The sequence below is a fragment of the Vidua macroura genome, chromosome 11 (genome assembly GCF_024509145.1).
Source record: "Vidua macroura isolate BioBank_ID:100142 chromosome 11, ASM2450914v1, whole genome shotgun sequence".
In the NCBI taxonomy this organism is placed as follows: domain Eukaryota; kingdom Metazoa; phylum Chordata; class Aves; order Passeriformes; family Viduidae; genus Vidua; species Vidua macroura.
Genome location: NC_071581.1, coordinates 11,755,026 through 11,777,957, shown reverse-complemented (window position 1 = coordinate 11,777,957; position 22,932 = coordinate 11,755,026). Strand labels below are relative to the sequence as shown.

The following is a 22,932-nucleotide window of genomic DNA, read 5'->3' as shown; positions in this document are numbered from 1 at the left end:
CAGTTGGAGCGAGATGGGCACAGTCTCAGCAGACTCTGACAGTGCTGCAGACTGCAGCAATCTGGGACCCCATCATTTCTGGTGTGAGACCAATAATGACAGCTGACAGGTTCTATATGCAAGCAAAGGTTTTTCTTGTGTTTCAGTTTCCATCTTCTCTCAAGCGGTTATTAATTTATATCATCATTAACAGTTTGAAGGATGACAATTTGCAGCAGTTAATGAGATCTTTCACTGAACTTATCATTTTTAAATTAACTTGCATTAAGTCACTCTTTCAAACAATGTAATTAATACATAAAATAATTCTCCCTTCCGCCCCAACCTGAATCCTGAACTAATGCAAACAAACAAATCCCAGAGCAGCCTTGCATGTCCAGAACAAGACAAGAGTGCCTATTTTAGGATTGCCAACTGCCCAATTTGATCAAGGCAGTCCTGATTTGGGTACATTTAAAATGGCCTAATTTCAAGCATTGAATTTCTATTATTAAGTAGCAGTGGACCTGAAATAATACATGAAAGTTCATTTAACTCTCAAAAAATTTGAATAAGCATAGCTCATTTGTTTCCCAAATAAAAGTCAGCAACGTTGAAGCCAGATACAGACTCTGAATAAAGACTATATTTGACAGACACATGCACACGTACAAACATGCACAAACCCTGAAGATAACTGGCAGTAAATGTTTTGCTCAAGGCATCTTAACAGGTGTTTAGTTAATAACAAACCTACTGTTCAAACAAAGCTGGCTTGCTTCAGAAAGCACTGGAAGCTGCTGTAATCACCCTCACGCTTTCATATGCCTCTCCTCCAAATTGCAACCTCTGTTTAAAAGGCTTCACTATATTTTGGGGATGGAAAAGAAATAAAGGATGGTAATATTTCAAGTTTGTTAGTGGATAAAAGCAAACAAAAGATGTGAAATGGTCAGTGCTGAATTCTTGTTGTGTGTGTGCTACGAAATTGTCAGTGTTTTATGAAGCGTGAGAGTAATGTAAGCTGTTTGTGCTATTTTACTAACATATCAATAAAGTGGCAGTTTGTTATTCAGCCAAATCCAATGTAGCTGATATTCGGACTAACAACAGACAGATGTTGCTAATTAAGTGCACATTAAAAAACTGGTAATACTGATACTCCATTTAAGCCATATGATAATGAGACTTAAATCTTTAATCAGAATGATCCACAGACCCATTCAGCATATGAAACTTAAAAATTTTGTTGGCAATAATAGAGTTTTCTTTCGAGAAAAAACTAAGATTTGGACTTGAGGTGTGGAGGTGACTATTGAGCTCTGTGTGCCCTAACACTGTTTGTCTTGTCGTGTCCTTTTCCAGCAGACATTCCATACGCCGAGCCTTGGGGACGAGGAATTTGAAATCCCACCCATTACCCCCCCACCTGAGTCAGATCCCTCACTGGGCATGGCAGACATACTGCTCCCCTTTCAGGGCCTTGGTGACCAGCTGCCTGCACAAGGAAATGAATTTACGCCTCAGTTTCCCCCCCAGAGCTTGGATCTTCCCTCTATTACAATATCCCGCAATCTCGTGGAGCAGGATGGCGTCATCCACAGCAATGGATTGCATATGGTAGGTCTGGTTCTTTGTGTGTTCCCATTGCCTAGTGGTGTCTATCACATGTAGATCTGAGCCATCTCTCAGTTTTCATTGACCCCTCAGAAGATCTGTGTCTTTTTTTGGGTGCCTGACCAAGCTTTTGCCAGTGTTCTGTGTCACGTTACAGGCGTGTTCTGGATGAACAATGACACACGTGTTGTTACACAGCAAACAATGATTGGCTGTTACTCAGCTCCTTAAGGCAGTTGCCAAATGGTTAAGGGTTAAATACTGGTGGATTCAGCAAGATAAACATGTTTGTTAATGTACAGTGCCATGCTATACTGTTTGTGAACAGATCTCTTGTGAAGAACCAGTCAGGCTTTACAAACACAGAATTTTCATTTTGGGAATGGACTTGGAAGCCCATATCCATTGGCATCATGTGCATCCCAAGTGCTCCTAAAGTTCAAAAATGTGTTATACAGTTGGCACTGGCATCAAGAATTGAAAGACCATAGTGTTGGCCAGGGTGAACTGCAACATTTAGAATGAATTGCTTGTCTGTATTTGAAGTGTAGGACCCACAGCTGACATCCATCAGGATATTTTGAGAGCTCGGTATTGAGAGTAGTTCAGAAGGAGAGCCAGACACAGTATGGCAGCAGGAAAAAACCAGTGTATTTCCCTCTATCCTGTATATTCCATGGGTTAAATCTTTATAAAAGGGAATTAATTTTTTTTTTTTTTTAAACTCATAATAAAAGTGACAGGGATGTATTGCCTTGACAATACTCAGAAATATAGGGCCATCAAAAGGCTTTGTTGTGTCCAGTGCTCTTGCTGGCCACAGAGGCTGGGGCAGGGTGGTCTTCTCTTCCTGGGCTGTGTCTGAGTCTTCAAGAATAGGGAGGCATGATCTGGGTGTGGAAGGGCTGAGTGATGGGGACTGTGAGGCTAATTCCAGAGTTGATTAGAACAATCAAAAGCAGGGATATGTGGAGTTTCCTCCAGAACCTATACACACTGTAGGGCTGCAGTCTCCAAGGGAGGTGCACGGGGCAGTTCCCATGTTATTGCAGTGTTTCCCTTTGGGCTCAGGGGGATCTCCCAGTGTGGGTTTCTGAGAGCTTTGTGCAGTAACATCCACACTGCCAGCCATGAGACACAGCTGTGAGCCAGTTTATCCTACTCAGCATTTTAAACTCAGTGCTTACAATTAGAATTAGTTTCCGTGTTGCATATTGGAGAGCTAGTGACTGTTTAGCTTGAACAGATATTTTACATCAACTGTATTTTTTTCTGATTAGCTCTTTTATATAGGACCTTTTGCTGAACTTGACATAGTGAAAATACATATTTACTGCTGGACTGTAATAAAGGTTGTGTTGTTATGTTGTGATTTCTTTTTTATTATTCTGGCAAGTGAAAATTAATTAAAGATTTACAAACCAGCAGGCAGTAAATATTTCTCTGTAACTCTACAGGCTGCTGACTTCATTGCAAATTTTAATATTTCTTTGGAGGTCATGAAGAGTAGCTAGTACTAATGCAGAATGAACCACGAGCTGCTCACTAATTAGGAGATACAGAATTTAGTTATTCTGTGGATCCAAAACAGGCACTGCCTAAAACAGGCCTTGAAGGATGTAGTATTTGTTTTCAATCTCATTTTGCACTGTACATGTTGGGTAACTTCTGAAGGAAGATCAGATTAATAAAACCTGAGAGTTAGGAATGTTGTGCCTGAAAACAAAAGTAATGGAGTGTGTGTGCACAGAATACAGTGAAACTTGGTCAGAAATTATTGTGGTCTGGATTGGTGTTATGTGTCCAAGTATCCCCTCGAAGTTATTGAGTGGTTTGTAACCTGACTCAGTTTTGCCCTTTAGTTTTGCAACCTTTTACTGAATGTGATTCTTCCATGAATAAATGTGGTCACCTTAACACTTCCAACCAGAAGAGGCCTCTAGATTATGTATTCCTTCACTCATCTCTTCTGGTGCTCAATGGGAGGCTTCACATCTCTGCCTTTTCCCTTGCCTGTGCAATGTAGAAATTAATGGCACAGTTTACACTGGCTCAAATGGTAAGATTTGTTCCCATACAGGTCAGTGAAAAGATGCAGAGAAGCTCCTGCCTTTTACCCCAGTAGTCCAGTGGCATTTTTAGGGTGATTTCCAGTTCAAAGATATGGATTGGGAACTTGTGTGCTACAGTTTTGCTGCAGAGAATTGACAAGGAATTGTGTGATTGGATATGGAGGAGGCACATAGGGAGGTTTGTATGTCAGACATTGCCCACAACTGCTTGATTTGTTTCATGCTGTGAGATGGAGTGGCCCCTGCCATTGTATTCTACTCAGTAGACTTTTTCTCTTCTGCTCATAAATGCTAGGTAGCTTTGGGAAGTTTAAAAACATTAGTGGGTCCTTACATAGCTTTCCCCTGAACTCATATAGTTCTCTTTAGTAGTCAAATTTTCCAGCAGTTAATCTGTATTTCAAAAATAAAAAAATGAAACCATTATATAATATTTTATGTTGAAAATGTGCATTTTATTAAACTGGTAAATATTTATTAATAATATTAGAATTCATCCTTAAATTAGACATTTCATGAATTACCTTGCCTTGGAGCTATAAAAACTTTATTGCAGCAATAAAAAAATGTAAAGGAGGCATTTTGACTATGAAATTTCATTTCATGGTCAATTGAATTTACTATATCTGAAAGAACTAAAGATGGGGTTGTAAAATAATTATGATGTTCGTATACTCTTACAGAACAATGTTCTTATCCAGCGATACTGGGATAGTCTTATTTAAACGCTGTATTAATGGTGTACTGCTAATCACTAAAGCTCCTTGAGCTGAATACAAACTTAAATAATTTTAATATTAACTGCACTGAGTTTATTGCTTATCTCGTGAAGCATTAGAGAGCTTTACTGTAAGCAATATTTAATTTAGGTAAATGTAGTCCTACCCTGTTGCAAAGCCTGGTACAAGAATTTCACCTTGAGAAATGTCATGAGATTTTAAATTACAAATGTTGAAAAAATAAAATGGGCTTGGACAGAATTATGATTAATACTGTGTGTCTTTGGCTTTTTTCTATGTACTACCTGACATGTTCACCTATAAACTTGAATGCAGAATCGCCAGAGGCATGGTTAAAAATAGGTTATGTCAAGGTTTTCCTCTGTCTCCCTTAGGGTATGGAGTTGGCTAGGTACCACATAATGCTTCTGCAAGGATCTCACATATTACTCACAGGAAGACACACACATGGAAAACAAAAAAGAGAAAGAAAAAAGGTTTAACATATTCTTTATGTACTATTATATTGAAAATAGCATTCATGGTGCAAGAAAGATATCTATATATTTATTCTCAGCATAAATGTGACTTAGCAATTACTAAAGATTGTTATTGGTGAGTTAACCATTGTTCATGCTATCACGGTATACCTACTGTGGAAAGAGTGACAATTTGTCACAATGCTGATTAACTTCATTATTATTGGCAACAAACACAACACATTTATCTTTACAGCATTTTTAAACATTTAAAAACAGGCAACAGCAACAAAAAGAGGAGATAAAACAGAGGCAGTTTGATTAATTTTAATATTTTAATAACATGCAAATAAAATTCTGGTGTTCAAAAAAGAGTCACTGAAAAATGGAGTGTTGATGTACATTTGACTTCAAAGAATGCATGGATTTACATGATGCAAATATTATCCCTATAAATACTTGAATATAAATAAGCAGAAATCAACAGCAATATCCTCATTAAAAATCAACCCCCAATATTTTATATTAATGCTATGTTTTCTGTTGAGCTGCCCATAAAAAATTATTTTAATCTGCAAACTGTGGCAATTCTATAAAACTACAAGTTTTGCTCCTGAGGGTTCCTTTTTTTAACACCTCTCTCTAATCTGCCCAGCCTGCTGAGTAGCATTGACATCAGTAGTACATCAATTTCAGAAAGTGGATTATTTTTACTAGACAGCTATTGTGACATATTGGGTCAGTCATAAATGAAAGATATTCATGCAAGCATGCAATACTTGTAATGAAGTCTCACTCTGACCTTCTGTATGATTGATTCTGTAATTTAGTTTTCTCAGGCAGTGCCTGAAATGAAATGAAATCATGTTGAACAAGTTTTGAATACCCACAGTGCACCAGGAGAAGAAAAATCTGCAGCCCCAGAGGCTTGAGAGAGAGCAGCTGAACGATTTATCTCCATGCTATTATAGCCTTTGCCAGCATTCAACATTTCTTTTTTTTTTTTTTTTTTTTTTTTTTTCTTATTTGGCTTAAGTACTTAATTCTGCAGGTAGCTGTAAATGGGAAAATAAAATGCTGTTCAGATTTAAAATGACAGGACAGGAGTATGTGCAGGGGACTGATAAAATATCTTGAATAGAACTGACCTTTCATGTAGCTGAAAGTTACTGGGGGATTCATCCTCATAATTACCATATAGATTATTTTTATTTCTTTCCTGCAATGAAACATTTCAGAGAGCAGTAGTGCTGATTGAATGAAAATTGAACTTGTTAACATTCTTTTCAGCTTAGCCTGTTGTACATAACAGAAGGTTAGCTTTGATGAATTTCAAAATTTCCTTTCTGATGTCTAAGAAACAGACAGTAAAATAATTGTCTTTTTTCAGTCTGATTTTTTCTTTTCTTCAAAAACGTACAATTGTTAGAAAAACAGACTGATAGTTTTATATATATTGCTCTCTACATTACTTATGCTGCTAGAGAAAATGTGTTTCCTATTTGATGAAGATTTGAGCCTGTTTATATTTTATAATTGTTGCAGTGCTGCCAGCGCAGTCAGGATTCTGCACAGATAAGGCTAATTCATAGTGGAATATGCTCATCTTTAATTATATTACTCCTTAGGAGTGGCACTGTGCTCAAATCAAAAGCACAATAGTGACTATTGCTTTTATTTGAAGAAGAGAGTTTAAAAATAAACATCTCAAGAATGTGGCTTTAAAAAGATGAGGTGCAAATTTGAGCTTATTAAAGGCTGCATACAATAGAAATATTATTAATGTTTCAGAACAGTGGTGCCTTTTACTGACAGCTCAAATTTTTTTTTAGCAGTTTAAATTCCCAAATTACTAATGAACTTTAAGTGAATAGATTAACATAAGATTGGAAGACTGAAAGCTAAAAACGTTACTTTGAAATTGGCAAAAGATAGTTATTTCACTACTCACCTGACTGGGTGCCTCTCATTTATATGTTTCATTTTCCTTTACAAAGAAACTTATTTTTACATCTCTCTTTTAATATCCAGTCAGTAATCTCCTGTCTGGAGAGAATGAAGTAGGTTTTCAATTAATAAAATGTTATAACAACATTGTTTAATGTGTTGCAGATGAAACAGTTATTTCATGGGTCATTAATGTGTTTAACGCCTGGAATGGTTTATTAAAACAAGCCCTTGTTATTGTTATGAATGTGTTTATTGTCATCTGTGATACAAAATGTACAAGAAATTTCACAAGTTTCTGGGTATTAGTTTATGGAAGTAGTAATTACTCTTACTAGAAAAACAGATTCTCTTCTGTTTTTTCTTAGATTTCTGTGTTGAGTTGCTAAGCTTGGGCTTTAAATCAGCAGTGTTAGTCTGGCTTGTATTGGCCTTTCCCAGCAGAAATGGCAGCTGTTACTGCCACTGGTTTGCAGAATTTGTGGTACCAGGAAAAATTAATCTCAAGCAAGCCTGAATTAAAGGATGCTTGGGCAGCTCCGAGCAGTGACATTTGCCCATGTACAGAACAAGAGGGACGCTCTGGAAATTGAGACCTTTAGGACTCAGTTGGCAGCTCTGGTGGCTGCTCCCAGCTGGGCTGGGACACAGCTCAGACCTAGGTGCTGTGTGGATGAACTTCAGAGTCTTTTCAGAGTACTTCCTTTTTGTTTGGTGTAGAATTAAATATTTTATTCTACACCTGGTGAGGTAGTTGGGCATTTTGCAGTTACCTTCCAGAGCTGCAGGGCCCTGGGGGCAGGAGGGTGACAGGCTGAGAGCCCTGGAGGCAGCAGTGGCTCTGGCACAGGGCCATGCTGTGGCTTTGGCCTGATGGGAAGATGGTGCTGGCCTGCTAAACAATAGTGTGAAGATTTTCATATCCTCAGTGACATTGTAATTCTCAGTGCAGATGATATAGATTCATTTTTCTGAGACATACTCACATTGGTACAGACCAATAAATGGGCCCCTGTTAATGAGAGAGGGAAATGTCTTCTGGTATTCTTAAAAATAGGCCACTCATAATAACTGCTACAAAGGACCTATCCATAGGAAACAAAGTGGCAGCAGTTGCCAAAGACACGTGTCTGAATAGCAGGCACTAAACTAAACTAAAAAATAATAAAAATTGAAACAGGTAGGTTATTGCCTATTGATGTTATGTTCATGCTTCCTGCATGAAAGCTCAGTAACAGGCAGAACAGTCCAGGAAAATAGACTATGACTATTTTATAATAATAGCACCTAAATCAAGATCCATCAGCTCCAGAAAATATTGTGAGGTGCCATATGAATCTGGGGGAAAGGATATAGCTCACTGGGAAAGCTGTCAGGAATTGGAGCGGCAGCTGAGTGTCTGATATTCCTAAGAACTGAGCTCAGAAGGAACTCAGATGTATGTGGCTGTGGACACCAACTGTACATTAGGCCTAGGCCATGGCTGTAAGCTATTCTGCCTCCTGAGTTTAAACTCTAAAATCAGGTGCTCTTTTCATAAGCCAGCTGGATGAGGCAGATGCTGCAGCTGGTCTAGATGTGCTGTACCTGGCCAAAGGCTTAGTTGGGTTCAGCCGCCCTTGCTCTTGGGTAATTTAAAAACTTTGAAATTCCTGCTATTCTCTGCTGTTACCACTCATGATTTCCCTTGGACAGCTTACCCAATACTCAGCTTCCACTTCAAGTTTGCAAGTGTTGAAGAAATGTGAAATCTCTTTAGAGTTTTCAATTACTCTATGTTGCCAGGTAGATGGAAGAAAAACATACCTGGGTCTGGTAATACAAAACATAATGAGACCTACTTTTCTGATTTACTTCAGAAACCAACAAGTAAATGAACAAACATCACAGAAAAGAAAAATCCCCCAAAACCTAAAGAAAACTTATCCCTGAACATAGCTACCAACACTTGTAGCCATTTTTAAACATAAAAATGCCATGTAACCCCTGAGTCTGTCCCTCTGCAATTCCTTGCACAATTCTTGTTACCTTTGATAATGTTTGTTAGTTGTCATGCTTCCTCACACTCTCTCCCCACGTTCCTTACTGCATAATAAGGACCTTTGAAGTCTGCCTTTGATTTGGGAGCTGAAGCACCTGAGTTGAGGTTGTAACAAAACTGCTAACAGCATTTATCTGACATTCTGGGACTTAATTTCAACTATCCAGGATTTGTTTGCAATGTGTTGTCACTGTTTGCATACAGCAGACCTAAGCTTGTACTGCTAATTTGGAGAGAAGCTCCCCATGCCAAGAGACTCATCAGATCAGAGCCCAGATCTGTGATCTGAGTCACACATGTATTGTGATCATGCTGTTGGGTGCCTTGTCCAAGAGGAGTGTGATTCAATATGCTTTAAAGTATGGTAGAAGCCTGGGAGGAATAGAGTGGAGAGCCTAGTTTAAAATGCCTCTGCAAAATGGTGCAAAAATTAAATTATAAAGAAGTTGTGAATTAGGTGGTGCTAAAACAGCAGCAGCAGCCACTGTGGGTGGGTGGAGGGCTGTGACCAGCCTGTCCTTGTCTGCAAGAGCAGAAGGACGTGATGGCAAATGAGGCAACCAAGAAGTGTTACTTCTCTGGCCTGCACTGGGGATCATGTGAGGAATTTGCTGGCTCACAGGAAAGTAACTGGGTAAGAACAAAGTTCCCAAAGAGAAAACACTCCAGGACAGGGTGGTAGGGCATCTCCAGTAAGAATTTGAATTTGAATAAAGAATTGTAAGCATTTCAGGCACAAGTCCTTGTCCCTTAGTTTGGTAGTTGTGTGGTTTTGACTTTGCTCTGAGCTTTGTATATTTTTTCACCACGTGACACGGTGTTTTGTTAGAGATTCACAGCTGAGCATGCTGTGAATGACTGGTTCCAGCAGAGGCCACAGCCCCACATTGCAGAGGTAGTGAGTCCTGGGACCTGGAGTTGTGTTGGTCTGGCAGGTACCTGGGTGGTTGGCCCTGGCACTCCCTGTTTGGAATCACATCTCTGGGTGGTGCTGCACTGCCTGGTGTTGCTGTGCTCCTACTGCCTAAGCCCTGAGCGTGCTCCCACAGAAGAGATCTTCACTTGTGTTTTGCTGGTCTCACATTGCACCTCCCACCCCTGTCAGTGATGCATTAATGACATTTGCAGTATGTGCCTTAAACAAGTGCTCAGTGGTGAAAACTGTTGCAGGAAACATCCTGGGTGCCTATGCACAAACCACAAAGAGGCAAAATTTTGGGCCTGGGATAGGCAGGAACAAAAGTGATACTTTGTACTGCCAGGTTCCATAATATGTGCAGTATATATATGCAGTAGGTTATGCAGTATGTTATACAACAAGTCTGTACAAGTGGTGCCACAAATGAATGACTTGATTTTGAGAATACCTGTCTTGTATGACCCCCACAGCAGCACCCAATGACCCCCAAAATAAGGTGCTCAGTTTTAAGGAACAAATCAGTGAGCCCTCATGTTCGTTGGGTTTGGGTTTTGATTTTGGTTTTTTTTTTTTTTTTTTTTCTTTTCATGTCTTTTCTGTGGTTTATGTGTGAACAGAAGAGAGTAGAGGGACTGGATGGGCACACAGACCAAAAACTGACATGTTCTTCCTGTTCTTCAGGCAACAGAACATGTGTGAACTTCTTGTCACCAACCCATCTCTTAGATCCAGATGAAGACATAATTTTTTTTTACAAATTGACATGTACTGTTTCTTGTACACTATTATGGGAATCAAATTAGGTAACTTTTCTATAGAGACATGGAGTGGAACATGGGAGTTTTTTCACTGCCAGAGAAAAGAAGCTGCTGCTTGTAGGATCTCCTGATAACTGCAGCTTGACAGCTCTATTAGTGAAGATGGTGTGTATGGAGGGGAGAGGAAGGACACTTCTTCAGTGGTGGCAGAACCAAGTGCAACTGTTTTGTATTCTATTAAGTAAGGATTTAATCTCTGACAGAGAAAAGCATCCTGTTAGTTTGATTTGTTTTGATTGGCAGTGAAGTCCAATCCTGTAAAAATTTAGATTAATGGATTCTTTTATCTATGATTTACTTGTGGAGAAAAAGAATATTGAGGATTTCTTTTAGAGATATGCTGACTTGACTAAAAGTAAAGGGAGTAATTTACAGTCAGGGACAACTGAGGATTTCACTCTTCACATTGAAGTGCATTTGCTTCAACTTAAATACATCCTTTAAAATATTGCATCAGCTTATGTTACATTGACAGTGATGAATTCCTCAGGCAATAGAATATATAATAGTTTAAGTCAACTTCTGAAACCAGGGCACAGTGAACATAACCATAACTGTTGGATTTTGCTTGGTTATTCCTTAGTTATTTCGGTTGCCAGATTTCTCAATTCCCTTAATATCTCATGCAGTGTGGGGTGAGATCCTAGCCCTACATCCTCCTGTAGGCACTTCCATGGGGCACTTCCATCAGTCCTCACATGACCAGAATCTCACTGGAGGTATTGCAAATTTAAATGATGGAAGGCTGTAGACATTGATTTTAATCAAGACTTCAGTATTGCTCAAAAATATTCTAAGTAATTTCCTAGTTATATTTTTAAATGTCTTGTTGAATGTTCCCAGAGATTAAAATTATATCAGGGTAGGAATTCAGGATAGAATTACTGTATGGAAATTATTCTTAAAATGCAGGGTAAGTAAGTGGAAATTAGGACATCTCTCAATGTAATGGCTGGATGCATTTATCTGTCAAAATAAATACTAACTCTATTACAAGCTATACTAAGTACTGGATGCTTAATGAGTTGCTAAGAGAAGAACAAACTATCTTTTATTAATATAATTTTTTCACTTAGGTACTCCATGATACTTCAAAAAACACCTTTGATAAAACTGTATAAATTAAAGCATGGGAGTTTACACATTCCTTTTTTTTTTCTTTTTCTTTTTTTTTTTTAAGTTTCCTTAGTCCATTATTTGCTTTCCAGTGTCTCTTGATGCATTGATATGTTATATAGTTTTGAGAACTTGTTCTTTTACAAATCAAAGTAAAATAAGCTATATTTTTGTCATAGGCTGTGAGACATGTCCATTAGCAATAGGACTAAATATGACTTTTATGTGTCTAAAGTGTCTAAGTGATTAGAATTGTTGAAAGTAGGACAGTTTGATGGACAGATATCTTTATGGTTCCTTTGATGAGGCCTTCTATGAACCAAGTGCTGAAAGTCTTTATAATGTGTGCAACAGGGTTGTGACAACTGTGTAAGAGACAGTCACCATAAAGTTGTTTTGAGAAGGGGAAAACATTTTGGACTGTATTTTGCTTTTTTAAAATCCAGGTATATAATTAGAATCATAGAAAGGTAAAACTTATTTGGGTTGGAAGCAACCTTAAAGATCATCTCGTTCCCAACCCCCCCTGCCATGGGCAGGAAGCCTTCCACCAGACCAGGTGCTCAGGGCCCCATCCTGCCTGGCCTTGAGCATCTCTGTCTCTCACCCTCACATTAAAGAATTGCTCCCTAATACCTTATCCAAACCTCCTTGCTCTCTGTTTAGAGCCCTTCCCCCTCGCCCTGTCACTGGAGAGCCCAGAGGGGTGGCCAATGTTCCCCTCAATAAATGTCTCTGTACCTGAGGGGTTTGTAGCACTCATGTAGGATGACAACAGATTGATCTGAGTCAAAGCCATTTCAGCCTGCAGAAGAGTTAGACAAGTTATTTCTCTTTTGGTTTTAGTTCCACACATCATGTCCTTGTTTGATTGTCATGCTGAGTAAACCAGTGGTTGAGCTTTGCCTGACTTGTTTTAAGATCACCAGGTTTTGCCTAACTTCAATCTAAGGCTGTAAAACAGATCAGGTTCAATCAAAACTTGATACTGTCTGCTTGAGAAGTTCATGATTTTTTGACAGAAGTAATCTCTTGTTTTTGCTTAATATTACAAAAATCTTGAATGCTTTTAATACTCGTGTATCACATTTAGTTGGGGTAAAGTTTATGTAAAAGAGCTTGTGATATTCTCTAAAATTCTCCTAATACTCTCAGTGGGTTATTTTTGGATATGTGAGCTTTTCAGTTTTCATATTGTAATGTAATTAGGATGTCATGTGGGTGCTTCAGTGCACTTGTATTTCCATGTGTGCTTCTGATATAGGATGATTTTCATAGTTAAACATTTCTTTGATAAACATCTCAAGCATAATGAAATGTTACTGATCCTTTCAGTGTGGTATTGGCCTTTGGTAGTATCAGGGAAAAAATAAGAGTAAAGATAATTGATGGAAATTTGTTTTCTTGATTTTATCTAGCTCCCTTCTCAGAAGACTTTTGTTTGCTCAGGAGCTATAGGAAAATGCCATGGGCTTTAATATTGCTATGACTTAGCCTCCCTGCCTTCTTTCCAAACAACTGTACACACATTAAAAAGGGCTTATACTTCTTTGTTTGAAAGCTCTTGTATAGGTACCATAGGTTGTTCAGGGCCATAGCACTGTACCACAAAGCAAAAAATGAAAACCCCGTTCCTTTCTTTTTTTGATCAGTCATATAAGTTAAACTAAAAGTGCAGAAGATACATTGTTTTTTGTTTTCATATGGACATATAATATGAACAATAAGGGATTGGATATTATATGATACATTTTCTTTCATATAATATGTCTTATCAATTTAGTTCTAAATGGCCAGTTACAAAATATTGTTGTTGCCATTCCTACATTTTACTGAAGCTCTTAAGACTGAAAAAAAAAAAGGCTAAAGAAATCAGGAAAAGATGCAGAAAAGAAAAACTGAAATTAAGTAAGAGGATGCAGAAAACCCACACAAGCATCAGATAGTATCAGAAAAAGGGACAGTTAAGAATTCATGGGCTTGTGTATAAAATTAGATTCTGGGTCAGTGCAAGTCAAGAGAATTTAGTCTCAATAAAATCATAGATGCAACCGAAATGACAAGACCTGGAGTAAATGGTTTGTAACTCTTGTCATCACATTTTGTTGCCTCAGTGCAAAGGCCAGAAAGGCCTGTATTGTGTAGCAATAAAGGGAGAACAAAAGCAAGGCTTTTAGGGGTAGAACACCTCCAAGAAAGTACTGTCTGCACAATAACGAAGAAAGTTAGTTTTTATGAGAGAAGGTTATTCTGATCATCTTCAGCTTTGCTGAAGAAAACCAGCAGAGTTTTTCTTCATGCAATAAAGTAACGTCTGTAAGCCAAAATGATTGGAGTAATGGGCAGAGTGATATCGTTTCACAAAAGACTTTGAATGACTTCCAGATGCCACTGCCAATACAAGTCACAATCAAAATGACCCTGTAGTTAACAGCAGTAGATTTTCACAGAAAAGTGCCCTGAAGCAAATGGGTATTTCAGCCAATAAGTCTGATGTTTTGATCTTTCTGTATCAAGTGCTCCACTTTTGGCACACACACTCATCTCTAAGGAACTACAGTCCTTTACTGAAAATATTAAAAGCATTTAAGAAGTAGGAAAAGCAGAGTGGTACAGTATGGATGATGAGCCAAGCTGGCAATGGCTGGGGAAGCATGGGGAAAATGAGGGTGAGCCCTGGGGCACAGGATCTGGATCGTGAGCTTGTGAGGTTTACTTGATCTGTATTGGACCCAGCTGCATGTGCATTTTTGCGCTAAAGAAGGATTTGATTTTACTGTAGAGGCTTCAGCAGAAAGAGACACAACTGTCAAATTCAGAATTAATATGATTTACTGCTGTAGGGAACCAGTGAGCTGCAGTATTTGTGTTTAAAGAGCTTTGAGGCAGGGTGTGCATCTTCTCTTAACACATGTTGCTTTTTTGTATGGCCACCCTTGTCCCAGCCAAGGAAAGGCTTCCAAGAGCCAAGAACCACTGCTCTGTCGAGGGCAAAGTTATAAAAAGTGAAGGAAAGTAATTTTGGCTAAACTTTTGCCTCCGTGCTGACACAGATTTTTGAAAACTGGTTTGTACTTATCCATACTTAATAAGAGAGTACCAGGAAGGTCAGACTCTGCTGTGGAAGTCCAGTGGGCTCTCACAATTGCTGTTTTGTTCTGTGTCATATCATTAAGGACCATTGCACCTGCTACTAATTGCAATGTGGCTTATTAATAATGAAAGAGTTTTCAAAATCTAATTTATTTCTCATGTTTCTGGCTGTTCAAACAATGACTGTAGATTAATCAGGTTGCTGAATCAATTTGTGAGCTATTTATTCTCTTATTAACTTTTAAAAAAATCTTCTTTTCTGTTTACATGTTCCTTCATTGTGTATTGATCTGTGTGTGGTCAAAAAAAAAAAAGTTTTCATAGGCAGATTGCAGCTGACTTTACCTTCAGGGTCTTGCTTCTTTTTATTTACAAATGTGGTAAATGTTGTGCAGATGTAGGAGACATAGTTTGTGCCCCCAAGAAACAGCTGAAACCAAACCATGCAAGCACTTGTGTTTCTGAGACGTGGAGTACAAGAAAAATAAAGTCAGTGATTTGTACATTGATTGCTACTTCCACACGTTTGATTGTTGGATTAGAGATAAAAATGTGCAGTTTTATGTGGTACTTGCCAAGAGGGATCTTTAGGAGTGTTTAGGATTACTGGACTGGTTCTCCAGCCTGCTGCAGTGAATGCGCTCCAGACAGGCAGGGCAGTGTTCTGTGTTTAAAACAGCTTTAAGATCCCACCCAGAGAGGACTGGTTCATACCTACTGCTGTTACTTGTTATGGCCAAGAATAATTGAAACTCAGTGAAGGAAGATGCTTTTCTCTCTCTGTATATATTCCCTCATGCCACCCCAATTTTGTTTACTTTCTGACTACAGTTTGTGTCTCCTCATTTGCAATGTTTTCCTGAATCCTCAGCCATCCTGTTTCCCTATTGTTTATGTGGGTATTTCTCACTACATCAAGAGAAGAAATGTTTAAAAATAGAGAAATGCAATTCTTAGTCAAAGAACAAAATAAGCAGCCCCAGTCAGGGGAAAAGTGAAGTCTGGGGCAATTATAGTAACTGTTGCTGCACTTAATTTCTTAAAAATATATTTAATTCATTAAAAAGGAAGGAAGCAAGCTGTATGTTGACAGTGTTACTTCTGTAAGCCTGTGAATAATAACTTCACCTGCTACTGCTGTATGGTAACTGCTAATATCTAACCAACATTTCCATCTCTTTTAGGATCAGAGTCACAGCCAAGTTTCCCAGTACCGCCAGGATCACTCTCTGATTATGAGGTCTATTGTCCACATGACTGATGCTGCTCATTCGGGAATTATGCCTCCGTCTCAGCTCACCACCATTAACCAGTCTCAGCTGAGTGCGCAGCTGGGGCTAAATTTAGGAGGCACTAATTTGCCACACACTTCTCCCTCCCCTCCTGCAAGTAAATCAGCCACTCCTTCCCCATCTAGCTCTATCAATGAAGAAGATGCAGATGAATCAAACAGAGTAAGTTATTCCATGTGCTGCCGAGCAAGCCTCACACATCCACACGCTGCATTTTCATGGATGTGGCAGTATCAGCTCAGCTGCAATGTGGTCATTTAAAATACAAATGTCACAGAAAAGTGGAATATGATTAATTTGCTGATTACCTTCTTTACTTAAGAAGTTTCCATACTACCCTCATAATAATGAACCTAAGAATAGACATATATATATATATATATATATTTTTTTTTTTTTTTGGTCTAATTTGACTCAGGTTTTCTGATCTGTTGAATCACTTCAGGCATCATTCTTGGACAGTTTTATCATTTTGGTATTCTCTGGAGTCATGTAAAACATAGATGTGTTTAGAGAGAAGTAAAATAAGCATTCTTCTAACTGAAAGTTTAGTTAACGTATATCTCCCTTTAAATAACTATCTTATAAAAGGAAAAAATATTGACCAAATGAAGAACAAATATTGTTATAGCAATATATGTAAAAGCCTAATTTAAGACTGTTCCACTAAAGATTTTCTCATTAAGTTGATGGAAGTTATACATGTAGAAAGCTCATTGTACAGGATCCTCAAAATATCAAAGTAAATTACTATCATAGAGATATATATCATATTACATATCAAATTAAAGCCACTTGATCCCCTTGTTGCAATAATCTGTGCATAGTTCAACAAAATAGGCTCCAGGGCACGAGGCACACACAGGGGGCAGAGCTGCTGGGATCCCCATCCCAGAGGGAAGAGAGGGGCTGTCGGTGCCTGGCCAGAGCACAGAGCTCCCAGTGCTGCCCCACGGGCACCTGCCCTGCCCTGGGGGCCTGAGGGGCACAGCCAGTGCTCCTGCAGGTGGGCACACACTGCTGCTGCTTTTTGCCTGAAGGGTGGGATTTTTAACCCCTGGCCCATGTCTAAGTTGCCAGTCTGAGCCTGGGAATTGGGAAATGCCTCCAAGGTTTTGCCTTTTGAGTCTCAATTGCTAAGATTGTATCTTAATAGAAAAATATAGATGGCCTCTTCAACATATGCTATGAACTAAATCTTAATATTTTTTAATACAAATTAGCATTAGGGTGTCCTTTTTTAGGTCAAGCTTGCAAGATGTGACTCTCAGAGCCATGCTTAAAATGAGTAATAACTACTCATGCATTTAGTTCCAGTAGATCCAATGAGATTATGCTGAGACTAAGTAGAGAGAAGGGGCTGCACAACAGGACTCTCCCAAGTGTTGCCTACATAATAGTTTTATCCATATAATTTTACAGCTGACTGTAAATAATTTTTTGCAATTTATCTGACTTATTTCATGCATTTATTTACTGTTTCTTAGGCTACTGGAGAAAAAAGAGCTGCCCCAGATTCTGGCAAGAAGCCCAAGACCCCAAAGAAGAAGAAAAAGAAAGACCCCAATGAGCCACAAAAGCCAGTGTCAGCATATGCCCTTTTCTTCAGGGACACACAAGCTGCCATTAAAGGACAGAACCCGAATGCTACATTTGGAGATGTTTCAAAAATAGTGGCATCTATGTGGGACAGTTTAGGAGAAGAACAAAAACAGGTAAATTGATGCAGGGTTGTCTCACAAGAGTATAGTAATCCTTGTAAAAAAATCCTCCTACCTCTGCTCTGAGTGGACTATGCTAATTGCTGATGTAGAACTCTACCTCTGTAGAGCTAAACTGAGTTTTGAACTTGCTGAAGACCTGGCATATAAAAGTTATTTTTTGGTAAGAGCCAACAGGTAGTGTTAAATGACTGTATTTGTCTTTAAATTTTAAAGGGCAGTTTGTAAAGGAGCTCAGGTTATAGTGTCCTAGAGTCCTCTTAAAACTATCTTTTGATGATTTCTATTTCAAAGCCCTTGTTTCCTATTAATAAGTTAGAAAAGAGGAAGGTACAGCATATTTACCATTTCCTTTGATCTGCCTTATGAATTTGTTACAAAGCGTGTTGATTTCTAACCTTTGAAGCCAATCCTCTGAGTCTCATTACAATGTTGTGTGGGAAATGCTATCTCCAACTCCAACTGGGTACAGAGTGATGAGTTTTGTACTTCCTTGAGGGTTATTCTTCTTCTATACACATGGAAGTGCTGCACATGGATTGAAGGGGGTTAAAAAATACCCTTTGTTTCTCTGTTCCCAGTAACAGTTAATAGAAGCTTATATGGGAGGACAGATTCCCACCTTTTGGCAAGAGATGAACGGTACTTGTTACTGAAATACATTTAGAAGCTTTTAGTCTGATCTAACAGATGATAATGAACATGATTTAAAGGTGAACTTTAAATTTACTCATGATTAAAAATACAGATTTAGTCATTTTTTCCTAGCTGTTCTTGTTTAACTCAATGGGATTCTCACATACTGGCTTTGGGGCAAGTCCAAGCTCTTTGATCCACCTTTTTTAAAGGTGTACAGATTTTTTTTTTATATGTAGTTTAAATATTTGTTTTGAAAAAAAAAATGCCCAGGTGTATTTTCCTATTCTATACTACTGCTGATACATTTTGGCATTTGTAATACCCAATTTTTTAATATCCCTGCTACTTGGAGTCGATAAAACACTGTTTTCTGGGGAAGAAAAGAGTGCATAGGTAGTCTTGTCAGTCAATTGGCTGCTCAGACAGATGTCAAACAGCAGCCTTTCGTTATTCCTGATAATCAACATAAACAGTACTGCAAGTCCAGCAAGTAGGCCTGAAAGCCTGTTACCACCTGCAAGAATATTTGGAACTTTCAAGGAAGAAAAAGCACATCTAACAGTACAGTGTTTTCAGGGATTTTGGTCTATGTTTTTTGTTTCTGTGCAAGTGATATTGAGAGCTTTCTGACAAAAACATCCTTATGGTTGAAGTTGGTGAAATTGTGGTCTCTTTTAATAGGTATATAAAAGAAAAACTGAAGCTGCCAAAAAAGAATACCTAAAGGCACTTGCTGCCTACAGAGCAAGCCTTGTTTCTAAGGTAAGCCTAATATTACCTTCGATGTAATGCAAGTGAGCTTTTACCAATGATATTGAAATATCTGGGGCAGGGGGGAGATGTTATGCACAATAGAAGTAGAATCCTAGGATTTCTGTAATACAGCTCTACAAGATGTTGTGCTGCTGCTTGAACCCTGCTTAGTCTCTGCAAAAATAATTTCATCTCTCTACTGGCATACTAATGATTACCAGAAAACATCTTTGTAATTGTACATCTTCCTTGAGCTGCAGAGGCAAAGTAATGCACTTCACCACAAAAATAAAATTCAGTCATGAAAAATATACTGACCTTTTGACACTAATATTTGCAAGCTGTTTGCAGAGGTTTGTTTTTCCTCAAGTGCTGCTTCTCAAAGGACAGGCTTGCTTTGCGTGGAGTTGGAGAGCAGTTGTTGTGTGACAAAGCTTAAGTATTCTTGCAGGTGAGGGGAAAGAAATGCGTGGTGGCTCTGAATTTGGAGAGTACTAAAAAACAAACTAGCTGGCATTGAGCCACAAGAAGTATTTTAGTGGATCCTGAGTTAAAATAAAACCTGTGAAGAAAACAAAGCTCTGCTGTCTTAGTTGAGAATTTACCTTTCTAGACAGCAGCACTATGCAGGTTGTAGTTCTGTTGCATCTGAATATCATAAATGGAAATGTACTTACAGACATCTAAAATACGGGTTAAACATTACCAGGGTGGTTATTTATCTAATAATATTTTATAAAGATCAATTACAAAAATATATTCAATCACAAGAAAACAAGAGAGGGTGATGATGTCATAACTCCTGAGAATATTTATTTGAATGTACAACTGCAGAACATTAGTAAATCATATGGAACATTGCTGTGTATTTTAATTAATGACTAAAAATACAACATCAGAAATTATACACCTTTTTGAAAGCTGGAAGATTTCTTCTTGTGTTAAGAAGCTGTGTTTTTCTATTGCCTCTGGGACTTAGGTAATATTCTGAAAGCCTTCAGTATCACAATGCTAAGTGCAAGATCAGCAGGATTTCTAAATACCTTTGAGGGATATTATTTTGTGAATCTTAAGTTCCTTTCTCAAAACCATTAACAATTATATTTTTTTCCTGAAATCCATGGGACCAGGACTGCCATGTAACTTCTGCGTAGATTGCAGGTGGAAATGACACTCAAAGTCATTGTATCTCATCTCCTCTAAATTAAGACATCCTTCCTGTAGCTTTTTCACATGAGATGGTTGCTCAGGGTAGGGATGGGATAGAGACTTGTGCAGCACAATTTATTACATTCTCAGGTAATGTCTAAAGAGTGTCAGTTAACTGCTCGTTGGTTGATAACTTGTGGGGTGGGGAGTGTGTGTGCTGCTGACTCCCAAAGAGCAGGGTTTTTCAAAAAACATGTGAATGTGTTGGGCCTGTTCTAGCTCTTTCAGCGACAAATGTATGTGACATCTGTGACTTTCTGGTTTGATCAAGGGCACAAGTTAGATTTTGTCCAAGTAAGACCTGGAGGTACCATATAGGGAGGCAGATAAACAGGTGATGCAATGTATTGCTGATCAGTGATTGTTTTCCGACTGCAGATTGATCTTTTCTGATGGAAAACAAAAGATGGCAAAGGTCTCTGAGTAGCTGTTACTTTTATTACAGTGTAAACAGTAACAATGTTTTTTCTGTTGGAAAGACAATTAATTTCTCTTCCAAACACAGGCTGCTGCAGAATCTGCTGAGGCCCAGACAATTCGTTCTGTTCAGCAAACACTGGCATCCACAAATTTGTCTTCCTCCCTCATTCTGAATAGTTCTCTTTCTCAACACGCGGCGGTATCGGCATCTCCCCCAGCTCTTCAACAGCCCCTTTCCAGAGCAATTGCTCCAAAGCCCTTGACCATGAGACTGCCAATGAATCAGATTGTAGCTTCTGTTACCATTGCCCCAAACATGCCAACAAACATTGCAGCTCCATTGATAAGCTCTATGGGCACAAACATGGTGGCAACACCGTCTTCGTCTCAAGTCAGCCCCTCCATGCAAAGCCAGCAGCACCAGATGCAGCAGCTCCAGCAGCAACAGATGCAGCAGATGCAACAGCAGCAACTACATCAGCATCAAATGCATCAGCAAATACAACAGCAAATGCAGCAGCAGCATTTTCAGCACCACATGCAGCAACATTTGCAGCAGCAGCAGCAGCATCTCCAGCAGCAGATCAATCAACAGCAGATGCAACAGCAACTGCAGCACATACAGCTTCAGCAAATGCAGCAGCAGCAAATGCAGCATATGCAACACCAGTCCCAGCCTTCTCCTCAGCAGCATTCCCCGGGAGCCCCGCAGATCACTTCTCCCATCCCTGCCATTGGGAGCCCTCAGCCAGCACCTCAGCAGCACCAGTCACAAATACAATCTCAGACACAGACTCAAGTATTATCGCAGGTCAGTATTTTCTGAAGATAAACGATCTTGCAACATGGCTTTGTGTTGATGGAGGGGGTAGGGGTAAACCATATTTGGCTGAAAACTGTAAATTGTTGATGGTAGTTATGCAGGGATGCATAACAGATCAAATGATCCTCTAAAGTGTCTATTAGATAGGCAATAAAGAACTACAATGTAGCTGTGTATCATCTTTTAGCTGACTATAAATCATTTTGTTTAAAAGAAAAAATGCTGTTCTCTTTTTCATGTGATGCCTTTTTAATTTATTTAAGCTTTACCTACAATATGTGAATCAACTGGCCTAATAAATACCTGGACCTTATGACTGCAAAATGGCCTTTCAGAGTTATATGCTATAGCCCTTCTTTCTCTAAAAGTGAGTAATGCACTTCAAGGCAGTATGAACTCATGAAGCCCTTAAAGCACAGTTGTAACTACCTGTAAAATTATGACTGGATTTCATACAATCATACTTGTATGACATGAGTTAGTTGATGGCATTTTTTGTCATGAAAAAATAGAGTAAATCACAGATTTTTGCCAAAGCTCTTATTTTTTTTCTTTTTCTCTATTAAATATCTTCAGAAAAACAAATGCAAGTAACTGGACGTAAATGTTTGACCTAACTTTTCACTTCATTTCTCCAAATAAACCTTCCATAGTTTGTAAGAAAATATATATTGACATTTACCCTCTTACGTTAATTCCAATTACAGAACAAATGTGAATATTATATTCTGTGTTGCAGTGATGAGTTTCAGATTTAATACACTGTATTTTTAAAAGGGAAATGCACTTAAATAAAACTGTTATTACAGAAAGCTAAGATGAGAAATGCAAGTTATTAATACGCTGTAAAACCAGTAGAATATTTAAATGAAACTCCACAACTGAATAATCAATGTAAATATTTTCTTTAAAAGTTGTAAGTTTTCATATCATGTGTTGTAAAGTTTTCATAAATGAGGCTTTAATGTAAACACTGGTAACATGAATTATTAATTGCTACATTGCTTATTGTGTTTTTATGCTGTTTTATACTTTTTTATGAGTTATGATAGCAGCAATTAAGTTGTTTGTATTTTGCTTATCTAAAATAAATGCTTTTATCTTGCTATAGAATAAACACATTTCAGTAAAACTGATGAGCTGTAAGTCTTTGACAGAGAAACCAGAAATATTTCCTTCTGCAAATGCTTTCTTGGACTTTTTAAAACTCCTTTGGATTTTTATCAAACATTCTGGGTGAACAGGTACCAGTGGGCACAGGACGAGCACTTGGCT

General features: G+C 38.4%; 1 protein-coding gene across 2 annotated transcripts in view; it reads left to right on the top strand.

Annotated features, from left to right (window-relative positions):
- Window positions 1–22,700, top strand: part of TOX3 (TOX high mobility group box family member 3) — a 74,112-nt gene extending 51,412 nt beyond the window's left edge. Inside the window, exons 3-7 of one of the 2 annotated variants that reach the window (XM_053987808.1) lie at window positions 1,348–1,599; window positions 15,985–16,254; window positions 17,580–17,807; window positions 19,134–19,214; window positions 20,920–22,700. In XM_053987808.1, the coding sequence (XP_053843783.1) occupies window positions 1,348–1,599; window positions 15,985–16,254; window positions 17,580–17,807; window positions 19,134–19,214; window positions 20,920–21,660 (1,572 nt within the window). In that variant the 3' untranslated portion in view covers window positions 21,661–22,700. Of the gene's footprint in view, window positions 1–1,344; window positions 1,600–15,984; window positions 16,255–17,579; window positions 17,808–19,133; window positions 19,215–20,919 lie in introns of both variants that reach the window. The other variant, XM_053987807.1, reaches the window with a different exon arrangement.
- The last annotated feature ends 232 nt before the right edge of the window (window positions 22,701–22,932 follow it).